The sequence below is a fragment of the Pundamilia nyererei genome, unplaced genomic scaffold (genome assembly GCF_000239375.1).
Source record: "Pundamilia nyererei isolate P.nyererei 1_Seehausen unplaced genomic scaffold, PunNye1.0 scaffold00349, whole genome shotgun sequence".
In the NCBI taxonomy this organism is placed as follows: domain Eukaryota; kingdom Metazoa; phylum Chordata; class Actinopteri; order Cichliformes; family Cichlidae; genus Pundamilia; species Pundamilia nyererei.
Window position 1 is genome coordinate 388,466 of NW_005187750.1, and position 12,795 is coordinate 401,260.

Below are 12,795 nucleotides of genomic sequence, written 5' to 3' on the forward strand. Positions count from 1 at the left end.
TGAGCCCTAATAAGTCATGAGGAAAGTTCACTGAGATCACAGAAAAAAGTCGCTTAGGGCCATTTTCACTTAGATTTCTATTCAAATGGAAGTCTTTTTACAAACAGATACATGATTTACATGATATCGAAGTTTGACTGACCCACACAATCACTGAATTTCACACAGGTTTCAAGTAACAGCATTTGATTGTTAAAATTTGAGACTGGTGTATACCAAAGTACTGATAAGCACCTTGACAAACGGCACTGCTATTGGTACTCTGCAAAGTTAAAGTTTACAAACTTTTAACCTCCCTATCACGAGGAAGCTGCTGCTGTAGCGATAACCTTTAACATTGCTGTTTGTTTGAATCCAGTGTTTTTTGGTCACGGTTGACAGGACACACTGTTCAAAACTGTGGACAGAGCGATAACCAGTGTTGACGTGGTCAGAACTGTTACCAGTCGTTAACCCCAGATGCACGTTACAAAACACACGTTCTTGCTTTTATAACTTATCGCAGAAGTTAAAAAAGTAACACAAAACTAAGCTTACCAATTTGACAAAAGGGGCCATAGTCCCGCTTCTGTTTATTTTACACCAAAATATGGAAAGTAGTATCAATAAGAGTACTAATAAGCATCCATACATAAAGACTTCCTGCCAAAGTCTTGGGTCTGTTCTCTAGATATGAGTAATAACTGCTGAGGTAACTAGTTTCTTCCCAGAGTCCAGTTGGATTTCACATCTCAAAGCTTGCCAAAAGACGTCAATAAAATGCCTAGATATTTTGGCTTCACTTTTTCCATATACACTCTACTGCAAGATTATTATAGGTTCTGTCTAATTTCTCAATTGTTTTTTCTTTTTTTTTGAGAAATGTTGCTTTTTACCTGAAATCTTTGTTTATTTGCTTTGCCTCACTATTAAGCTGCCCTTGCTGTCTGGTTTAAGTACTGCTTGGGTCTACCTAGCAAAAACAGGAAGGTCTGCAGGGGCAGGAAGTCTTGCATATCTTTACAAATCACAGGTGGAAAACTGCACAGGCAGTTGTGTAAATTGATTGTTTTTCAGAAACGTTTTTCATCATTAGGAGGCAGCTTTACAATTCCTTCTTACCAGCTCCGGAGCGGACCGTGTTCATCGGAGCCATGGTCTTCCACTCATCCTTCTCAGGGTTGTAGCACTCACAGGAACTGAGCCGGTTGGCCCCGTCGAACCCCCCCACAGCGTAGAGCAGCCGGTTGATGACCGCCACACCCACACCGATACGTCGTGTTAACATCGGGGCTACCAGCTGCCACTGATCCTGTTCTGGATCATACCTGTGGAGAACCAACACAAACTAAGAAGGCTACATAGTTTGAAAAGAAAGTAATTATCGCTATATTTCCGAGCTTTAAATTCCCGTTTTCTTTTTGCCAACTAATAACATTAGTCAGTTTACTTATCGGGTTTCTAAATCGCAAATGTAACCAACTCTTGTAACTAATCATCCCAATGAATGAACCACTGCCAGGAGTCTGCACCACAGATTCATTAGTTTCATTCCTCAGTATCTGTGGTTAGCCGTTGTGCTACAGTGCGTCAAATGTGCTTTCGGATGTTACATGATTGTTCAGACTGGCTGGACATGTTCCTCTTTCACCGAGACTGTGGGCTACCTGCGTAAGATCTTCTATTTTAGGAACAAAGCCAACTTTTGGGTAAAGTTTCTGCCTTGAATTAAAATGTACGTAATCCCAGTTTTAAATGGCTAGCAGTGAAAAATCTGGGGCAGGTTTATGTCAAGGTTAGTCAGAGCAAGGCCAATACGGCACCTCGGATATTTCTCATGGGAATTGATGGGCTCTCCGCTTCCCTTTTTGTTATCATTTATTAAAATGTATGTTGTTCAGTCACTGTTCATACCCAACACCAGAAAGCACCTAAACAAAGCTGCCGTTTCACAGGTGTGGATTAAAAGCTGCATCCGGCAGGATTATCTCAAGATGTTAAGCAATCTGAGAAAGAATGAGTATTAGTTCTTCTTGATCTGGTCATATAACAATGTTCGTACAAGCATTTCGTGCCAAGCTTAGATTGAGAGAGAAACAAAAGGTGTCTTGTTTCTCTTTTCAATTGTCACTAAGTTTAATATTACAAAAATATTTCCCTGTAGACTCAAACACCCTCACAGCAGCTTTGTGTGATCTAAAAATAAATTGCAGGAAGTAAAATGTTTCCAGGAAGTTACCAGATTACTTCTCTTGACAGACACAACCATAAGCCTTTCATTAAAATGACCTGTGCTGACCACATACTGTAATTGTTACTTAACTATTCAACCAGTAAAAGACTGCTGGTTTTCTTTCTACATTCAAACACACATAATTGATAAAAGAATAAATTCAAAATAGGCAGAATTGGTCTGTGTAATAAAAGTAATACCATCTTCCATTATTAGCCAACTTGACTTACCTTTCCACACTATTATGATGAATGCACCCATGTGATCCACCAACTGCATATACCATGCCATCGATGACCCCGACTCCGATTCGGTTCCTGGGCACGCTCATGGGTGCACACGGCAGCCAGCAGTTGTTCATAGGATTGTAACAGTCTAAAGCGTTTGAGTCCATGTTACCATCAGGCGCGTTGTTTCTTCCACCAACAGCATAGAAAAGCCCACTGATCACACAGGCGGCCAGGCCGCTTCGGGGTACCTGCAGGTCGGCAAGCCTCAGCCAGGTTCCCGTGCAAGGGTTGTAAGCCTCCAGGTAGCTGAGCGACTGACGGAAATAACCCCCTGCTGTGTAGATGAGCTGCGGCACCTTGGGAGTTCTGCAAGAAATCACTTTGGTGGGTTTGTGGAGGGTGAGGTCCTGGAAGATCTGAGCCAGGTAGTCTTTACACTGTGGGTCCCAGTCCAGAGACTGAAGCTGGGTCTGCAGGAAGTTGGGGGTGAGGGAATGGCAGCGGACAGCCTGGAGTAAGGCTTGGACGTACGGTCGCCTGTTCTCCCGGTCATATCGCACCCAGGCCACGCATGCCTGGAAGACTTCGGACTCACAGCGCACGTTGAGCTCGTCGCGGCTGATCAGGTTGACCAGCTGGCAGTGGGACAAGTTGAAGAATTCCTCTTGGGTTGCTACCTGGAAAGCAGGAGTACAGATTTAAAGTAACTTTTTATGATACACGTGTTGTTAAAGAATAAAGTACCTGGTGTGAGTAATTACAACAACTGGAAAGATTTTTCAAACAACTGATTAATATTTCTGAGCTAAAAGTTTCCAGACAGCTAATGATAGCTGCATAAGTCCAAAATCCAGACATATATGACTGAATGGAATCTAGACCAGCAGCAAATTCTCATCTAATTTTCTTACCTAAAGTAACTGCTGGATCAATTAAACTGTGCACAGTCTGTTCCAAATACAAACAGATTTATTTTAAATTATGGATCAATCATGTAATCTTTATCAGTTGGTTTTTGCTTATTTTGATCAATTATAACATAACGGTGAGAACAAAACCAACTCTTGCAACAAATAATCTCTTTCTAACAAAGGAAAACTGGTTTCCTACCCTAACAGCCACAATATATTTAAAAAGTCAAATCTCTGGTGAGCAGGCATGTATTGAATATTATACCATTTATAGGTTTAACCTCACAGACAGACATGTGACACGTCTTTGTCATAAGCTGGACCTACCCTTGATCTTATCTCCTTATGAGGGAGAAATATTAACTGTCCTTTCATTTCTTGTACTGTGTTGTATCATCATCTTTTGCAGTCAGTAATGCTTCAGCCACCAGTAAACCCACATAGATACTCACAAGTCATCGTGACTCATAGCTTGAATTCTCTTGGCCTTCTTGTGAAGAGAATTCAAGCTATGAGTCTGCCAGTGGACTCATAGCTTGAACCCACCAGAAGAAACCACAATGCAGCAAGTGAAACATTGTTTACTCAGACCTCAAAACACTTTAAACACAGATTTCCTGCCCCAAAAACTTGAACAGATTTGTAGAATGTTTAATTCTTGATTTCTAAGTTACAAAATCATTACTTAAGCGCCACAAATTAGGAAAAAACAATTACAAGGAGTGGCTCCAACTTCATGTGCAGCCCAACAATGCAGTTCAGTGATTCTAACGAAAATGCTTTCATTCGAGATGCTATTTAAGCCTTACCTGGCTGAAGTTCATGTAGATGTATTCTCTGGCCTTCTGGTGGAGCTCTGTGCAACCGATCTGCTCTGCAAAGCTGGCAATGCCAATAGCGTTGCTGGGGTCAAGCTGCTGGACGAGGAAATCACAGCAGGCCTTGACCACGCTGTCTATCTGGTACATGACAGCACCATTCATCACATGGATGACACACTTCTCACCCACAGAGATGCTGGCTGTGTAGGCAAACTCTATCAGTCTGTCCATTACCTGAAATGGTGAAAAGACACAACGTAAGGGGTTGGACTGTGGGAGGTCAGTGCACAGATGAGAAAATTAGAGCGAGAGAAGCTGGAGAGAAAAATTATTTAATGCTATGCTAAACAGCATTTAGGAACCCAGATTAGCATCTCACAAGCTATCATGTCATAGATATTGTGTCGATCACACTCTATGTGAGCTCAGTAAACACCCAACACAAGTAAAGGAAGTCAAGATAAAACTGTTTAGCCACTGTGCATACCTGTTTTACAGAGAGAGAGCTTACTTTTTAAAAAGGTGGAGCTTCAGTCCTGAGTACCATAGAAAAATATTTATGCACTTTTACATATGACTCATAATTACTTTGAACATATTATTTGCTCATGGAAAAAAAAGGATAAAAAAAAAGAAAAAAAAAAGAGGAATGCACTCAACTCATGGGTACACACATTTTCCGAATATAAATTACATGTATCGTAAAAATGTTTTAGGCACTTCAGATAAAGACATTAACAATCATAAAGTGTGATGTAGAAAATGTAAAATCCAAATATGCAGTCATATAGCAACAAGGAGGAGTCCTACAGAGCAACTAAAAAGGGCAGGCATCGTAGCAAACCCTCCAGGATGCTTGGAATAACCCATTTGGTTAATAATCAGTGTGATGTAAGGCTGATATTCATTTAGTTTTGACTTTTAATTGCACTTGTACAAAGATAAATGATAAAGAAAAACAGTGGATGGTGTTATCTATAAAGGTATGATCATCTGAGTATGGGTTTTAAAGCAATTCTGACTTTGTTTCACTTTAAAGCAGTGCAGGATTTTTGTGGGAGTGGAGCCATTTTTTTCTAACAATGCTGGAAAAGCCCATTGTGGTATACAGCTTGGTTTTAAAGTTACAATTCCCATACATACTGGATTTTCCTTGTAATAATGTGAGGCCGGTTTATGCTGAAAGAGGAGTAACTCGATTCCCATTTAGTTATTCGGAAGTCAACAACAAATAAACACAATACTACAGCTACATTTAAATGAGTACAAATCAAATAAAACATTCAGGCAAGGATAAAACAGACTAACCTTGGGGTGAATTCCTTCGATGGGCACCAACTCCATACCGCACTCCTTCAGGCCGTTGGTGAACATGGCCCTGAAGACCGGGGACGAGGAGGCCAACACCACCTTGTGAGCCACAAAGTCCACCGCCTCCAGGTCCTTGTAGCGCACGCGTAGCGTGACGTCGCACAGCTGCCGCTCCAGCCGCAGCTCGTTCATGATGGCGAAGGCGGCTGACGTGTGGCTCTCGAGCGTGTAGCTGAAGACGCGGTGACCATTGCGCGTGGACGGAGTCACCAGCGCTTTGTATTCTGTCAAACACTCCGTCATTTCCTACCCTTTCTCCTCCTCTTTGGTCGCCTTCTCAAGAACAGTGGACGGCGTTATGGGGCATCCTTGCACCACATGCAGGCATGGGTCGAAATAAAAGAATTTAATTTGAGGAATTTGGTAGACAGCCAAACAGAAAGCTCCAGGCCCTCCTGACTTTTCTATGAGTAAAAGAGTTATGTCTTGTTTATAAAAACATGGGGATTTCCTTGCTATGTTCAGTACTTCAGTCCAGCCATTCGCCCCATTATGGCATTACTAGAGCGTTGAATGCAAGGCTGCCACTCATGGCTGCATGTACTAATATATGCTGCAGTTCCAACATAATTAAAATGCCTTGAATTAAGGGTCCCTCTGGTTTTGTTTGAAGGTTAACTTTTCAGAGAAAGAGTTAGAGAATAGCAGGCAAAGTAAGAACTGCTCCAGACTCAGATCAGTTGTTTGTGTTGGCAACACAGTTGCTTTCCTTTCCACTTCTCTATTATTTCAGCAGAAACGTATTAATCATACCCAGCAATATAAACAGTCAGTTTGCAGTACGTCTCTGTTATCTTGTCTTCCTCTGAGCCTTCTAATCAAATATATTTTGACTGCTCAAAAAGTCTTCAATCAAACAACTCAAGAGCTGTGCCAGATTCACAAACTGTGCAGATCAATCTTGCACAGTGATAAAAAAAATAAAAATAAAATCTATTGCTTTGTTACAAAAAGTAATAATCAAAGCTGTCTTCAAAAGAGCTATTCAGAGTCCGAGACTCCAGGTGAGGCAGTTGAGCCTTTAGGAATGAAGTGGTAGCGGTGTTTCGTTGTTTTCTCTGGAGAAGCCTTCCTTGAGGATGCCCACCTATTTGTTTGTTTACTTACTAAGAAGCAGTTGGTTCAGCTGACAGCTGGGGAGAGAAAGAGAGAGAGCATGTGTTTGTTTCATACTGATAAACTCTGCTTCTCTGCTCTGTCTACATACGTACATCAATGCCTTGCATAGCGAGTGATTCAGCACTATTCTTTACCTATGAACTCATACAACAAAACTTTATCAATGCAGTGACACATAATTCTCTGTCATTCTTCCTCATGCACTCCACTTACAGTCAAGGCTTTGTCTTTGTAACGATGACTATGCAGCTCATTAAAAAAAATACCATCTTCTGCTTTTATGAGTCCCAAACTCTAGTTCTCTCTATCAGTCGCCAATACTGATGCACGGATCCAGTTTTGTTTTGTTTTTTACCCCAGTTCTGATACGACACGATTACCTAGAGCTGGGCGATAGAACGATAACGATATGAATCGCGATATAACTTTTACTCGATAGAGAAATTAAGCTATCGCAATAGACCTCGCCGGTCTTGTCCTCTTAAAAAAAAAAAAAAAAAAAAAAGGTCAGCCAATCCAAATTAAGTAGCGCAGAGCCGAACCAATCACAGCCGCAGCGTCACGTCGCGTGACTTGTTACGTACAGCACAAGTGCCAAGCCGCACGTGTGTTTGTTTGGGAAGCAGCCAGCGGGTAATGGAGCCAGCGCCTAATGGAGGAAATGAGTGTGCCGACTAGAAAAATCAACCGAGCGTGACCGAAGAGAAAACAGATGATGGTTCCAATGCCGGAGAGATTGTCGAACGGAAGAGCCATAGAAGTTCTGTAGTGTGAAGGTATTTCGGCTATTTCAAGTCTGACAAAAAAACAGAGTAGCGTGCACTGTAAATTGTGCCGAAAGCAAGTCTGGAAATACAATAAACTGGTGCATGCGTCACACTGTGCGCCACGTTATTGTTTCGGTGAAATGAATTTCTACAATACTGTTAATTCTACTCTCTGCAGTGTTTAAATGCTTACATATACACAGTTACTGTCCGTCCACACATACGACTCGGTTCTGCTTCTATGCCCCAGCTTTGTTTACTTTTTCCCACCGAGGCTTCTAGACTTCTGATTGGCCAACATTTCGGCACGGTTAGGAATCTAGCGCCACCTGCTGCTTTGGCATGTTCATAGCAACGTTTTCCTTAATTTCTGCCTTTATGTGTGGACGGGATTATTTTTTAAAACGAAAACGGAAAATCTCCGTTTTCAAAAATACCCGTGTACGTGTGGACGTAGCCTCAGTCTCTGACTGGAAGCGCTAATTCGTCATTCGGCTTTTGTCAGACTAAAGTAACTGTTAAAACTGTTTGAAAAGCTCAGCTATACAACAAGGAGAGATTGAGAATTTCCTTTTAGTTCTCAGTTTATTTGATATTGACAAAAGTTAGTCAGTTTTGTCTGTTCTTCTGTAAAACAAACTAAGATTTATTTTTAGAATTAATATTTTGTTTCTAAGTGGAAATGACAATTTAGTCTGTTTCGTTTGTTCTATTTTGAAACTTAAACGCTTTAGCGGCTGCCTTTTGTGTAGTTTGCAATATTTGCCTTTATTTATCTGAAAAAGTCTCATGTTCCTTAAGTACATCTACCCTGTTGAACTTATTATGGGAAATAAATATTTCAATAAAAACAAGCTGCTGATTATTTCACATTTTACTTGTGAGCAACGGCACATTTAAATCTTACAAATATAGTTATTTGGCTTATATCGTGATAGATATCGTTATCGCCTGAAATGAAAAAAAAAACATATCATATGAAAAAATCTCATATCGCCCAGCTCTACGATTACCTCAACTCAACATACAATAATAAGGTATGTGTTGGTACTGGGTACCAATCCAGGAACAGTGTTTATTTAATACACTGTATTTGAGTAACGAAAAATACTTATCAGGCTTGATTTAAAACATTGCTTTACTAATTCTGTTTGCAATCCAAGACAATTTAAAAAACAAAGGGAGTACTACAATAGCTGTAAGGGCTTATCCAACAGGTGCTCTTAAGTAGGGCAGATGCACAGTCAGGCTACGTCCACACTAATGTGTTTTGAAAACGCATCGTTTTCTCTCCGCTTTGACCTCCCGTCCACACCGAGACGGCGTTTTCCCCAAGAAAAAAACGCAGCATTTTGAAAATGCTCTTGAAAACACATACATTTCAAAACGGAGCTGTCCCGTCGCAGTGTGGACACTTGAAAACGACTTTCTAAAACAATGACGCATTTTAGTCATGTGATGCAGTCATGTGAGCAATTAAACAAAGATAGCCGAGTGCATTATACAGCAGTTGTTTTGATTGCTCTCAACTTTGACAGCCCTAAAAAAGATTAATATCAGTTTGTACATGCTCCGGATAGCTTTTCTTCAAATTCTTTAGTTCTCACTTGCTTTTGCGTGAAAATGACTGAAAATGCTAGTGTGGACGCCGTTTTCAAATCTATCCGGGCTAGTGTGAACGTAGCCTAATGCGTTTTCATTTGTCATGATAGTTTCTCCTTATCTGGCATCGCTTCACACACAGGTAGTGTGCACAGCTGATAAAAGACAGGGTGAAGTGAAACACGCAAAAGAAAAACTGTTGGTGAGGAACTCAAGTGCCTGGAATCCTACCTATTACTTTCACTACTTTTAAAAGTAAAAAACGTCCACATAGAGAGGCTAACAATATAAGCAAAACAGCAAGTAAGTGTAAGTGAGTGTGTAAGCAGCAGCTAGGGAGTGCTGCTCATTTTGAAGGACAACGTCGTGACTTAAATTAGGCTTTAATTTAACAGGCCAGCATGAGTAAGTGTGCTCTTGCTCTGCCCTGTTGCCAATCCACTGGGGGTTTGAACAGAGGGAACAGTTTGTTCAAACCAACAGCAGAATCCAAGTACATCCATTGCAGCATCTTCCAGACATGTTTAAACCAAATTAGGCTAAGAAAACAAAACAATCTTTTAATCAGAGTCAAGAGGTACTTTTATCGGAGTAATCCAGGAGGAGGAGAGGGCTCTGGCTCTGCAGACTGGCTTACAAACAAATACTTCTACAGGTAATATGTGGGATCAGATCCACTACGTTGAACCCATTAAGTTGAAAATTTAATGCCTTCATTTTTATTCCAATCCCACTTCTTCTTTTCAGAATATGAACTGCCTGCAACATTGACGTACAATACAAGAAACATGTGGTTAATGTCTGTTTGGAGCCCTCTGATCAGGAAGAGTCTGAATTACTCAGCAACAATGCTGCTGTGAGGGTTCAGTTATATAACAAAGCACCCGTGAGTTGTGTATACACACCAACACAAACACACACGCACACTGATCGTTACGTGAAGCATTGATAAAAGGACGCAAAACAAAAGGCCAGGTTCTATGACCTTGTAGCTTTCCGATCTGCAAATAGGTTACCGTGTTCTTTGCAATCATTAAAGATTAAGGGGGAAAAAAAACCAAACTCAGTTTGAGAGTTTTTCATTTTACCAACAAATGGGAACACGTCAGTGACCATGATGGAACTCGTCATGAGGAAGTCAGCCAGTTAAGCTCGCTGTAATATGAAACACACCGCGATTCACATTTACTGCTGTGCCTCCCCCCTTCCAGGATTCTGGGTGAAATAGTTTCACAGGAGAACATATTGCTCAACTCGCCCACTTTCCACAGCAGACAGAAACGACTCACTGACAAACAAGCTCTCCAAGTCCCACACTATACCTGCTGCATTTCTCTGACATTTCATCAATAATAAAAACACGTTTTTGGGTATGATGGGTCCAAGCCACTCTAAAGATAGTATCTGTTGTTGAATTAATCAATTGATGAATCAGCTGACAAACACTGCACATACTATGATAACATTTATTATTAAGACATTTTATAACCTACACATGTGGGAGATCCTGAAATTTCACATGCCATAAGCCAAATGACTCCTAGCAAACATCTGGAGGGTTTTACTCCTCTAACATGAAAAAAAACTTGTTCATTACAGGTTCTAGAAGTGCAATTAAACTGTCACTCGACGGTGACACTAAACAAGGAAGTTTCAAGGAGTTGGCAGCAGTAAATCCTTACTAAAGGACGAACTCAAACAGAAACTGAAAATGTCCAGTATACATCTTTAAAAGACGAACGTGAACGATAAACCAGCGATTTATGCTGATGCTGCTAAAAATCTTCCACTGCAACCCTAATCTTGACAAGAAAGTTGGCTCATCAACAGCACAGTAATAAAGATGCACACTCACCCCTGACAGAGACCCCGCACGTCGGTTTGCGTGCCACCCTTCAGGCCTACAGGTCTTGGGTGTCTTACAACAACTGGAGGGACTCTACAAGTTTAACAGTTTGATCTGAGCTACACCTACAGCTGTGTCAGCGATTTTTATTTTATTTTGTGCTACAAAGCCAGCAAACGCAATCGAGCCAGAAGTGAAACAAACACTAGTACAGAGTCCAGCGCGTTTCTCGGGCATTTTGGCAACCAGCTCTCCTCGGTGACTCATCGTGAACTCTTCACCGAGCAAACAGTGGAACTGGATGTACCAAAACATGACCCAGAAGTGAAGCCAGTCCCTTACATAAACCCTGATGGACTTGGATTTCCGCGCCATTTACCTGACATGAAGAGCACACAAAAAGCCACCGTGTGTCCTCTACGAGGATCATTTCTGAGCTTGCGTTTGTAAAACAAAAATAATCCACAGACCTGGCATGCAAAGGTAGAGGAGAGCAAGAAAAATCGGCTGCAGGTTTCTGGTGGGTTTGCAACGACGGTGAACTCAGAAGGTCTCACGATGAAAGAGCCGTAATCCCCATCAAAACAACAAGTCAAACGTTTCGGAAACAGAGCTGACAGCAAAATAGGCTCCTAATAATAGACAGTAGAGTAACGGCTGTGAGCCGAGCTCGTAACAAACGTGCTAACAAAGCGGTATCAAAATATATTCTTGCTAACCCGCCCGCACAAAATCCAGATATGTCCAAACAACTGACATTAATTACTAATGGCTCCTTAAATTTGGAATAACAGAGAATTACCGTAGTCTAGAACAATTCCTCCATCGCGGTCTGCCGAGCCCCGAGCCACACAGAAAGGAGGGGAAAGCTGTAACTCAGCGTGACTAAGCATTGTACCGGCCTCATCTCGCCTTCACAATAAGAGCTCGCCACCAAAGCGTTGGCCCGCCTCTGTTTATTACTAATGGCAGACAAACGCTCCCCGTGGGAGGGGACTTTTATTGAGAAGGAATTCTTAAAACGAAGGAAAAGCTGGGCCAATTTTTGGCAGGGAGCCAAAAACTGCAGCATTAACGTCAAACAAAATCTGTTATAAATACCATATAGAGGATAAAACTGCAAAACAGGTACTTATTTTAGCAACTTAAAAAGGGATCTCATTATGAGAAAATAACTAGAATAATGCAGTAACACTGCTTTAAAACTGTATGAGTAATTGTTGAAACCCCAGCAGGAAATTACTAAACTGGCATTGTTTAACGATCACTATGTTGCTCAGACATAATGGTGTGTGCTCTAGAGACATGGTTATAATGTTCCTGCAGTTCTGCTTTAAAACATGAATGACTCCTACATAGCACAGGAGCTTGGGAGGAATCTGTTTGCAGTGCTGACACACCACTAAGGTTTTTTTCCCCTCCTTCCAAAACACGTAATTCAGGTCACAGAATTTGATGTTCTGCCTAAAAGCCAAAAGGTGGCACCAAAAGCTAACTGTGAGACTGCAAGCATAAACATTCACTTTTGAGTTTACTCCTGTGGAACGAGCTGCCATAATATAACCAAGACATTTAAGCCCTGTTGCTCTGCAACCACAGTTCACCACTCATCACATCAAGCAGTCCATGATAACATTCCATCTATACACCTTAACGCTGAAAGGACAGGCAAATCCTAGATATGAAATGACAAGTCATGATTCATACACCACTTAGAGTTCCCCCAAGACTCTGTTGTGTGTCTGCGTAAAGATCCAATCAGAGGAAAAAGCTGAAGTAAGCCTTGAGGCACCAAACTGCTCTTCTAGATGGATGCTTCCTATACACTGATAGTCCAAGTGTTGGTTAAGAGTGCACTCACACTTGGACTATCAGTTCCCCAGCTCTGTAATTTCCCAAATTCTGCTAGAGCAAGG

General features: G+C 41.3%; 1 protein-coding gene across 1 annotated transcript in view; it reads right to left on the reverse strand.

Annotated features, from left to right (window-relative positions):
* keap1b (kelch-like ECH-associated protein 1b) overlaps positions 1-11,775 on the reverse strand; it is a 16,853-nt gene extending 5,078 nt beyond the window's left edge. The window contains exons 1-5 of the mRNA XM_005752229.1: positions 11,682-11,775; positions 5,483-6,678; positions 4,163-4,408; positions 2,443-3,119; positions 1,102-1,307 (exon numbers count right to left, since the gene is read on the reverse strand). Of these exons, the coding sequence (XP_005752286.1) occupies positions 1,102-1,307; positions 2,443-3,119; positions 4,163-4,408; positions 5,483-5,788 (1,435 nt within the window). The 5' untranslated portion in view covers positions 5,789-6,678; positions 11,682-11,775. The remainder of the gene's footprint in view (positions 1-1,101; positions 1,308-2,442; positions 3,120-4,162; positions 4,409-5,482; positions 6,679-11,681) is intronic.
* Positions 11,776-12,795: the final 1,020 nt, after the last annotated feature.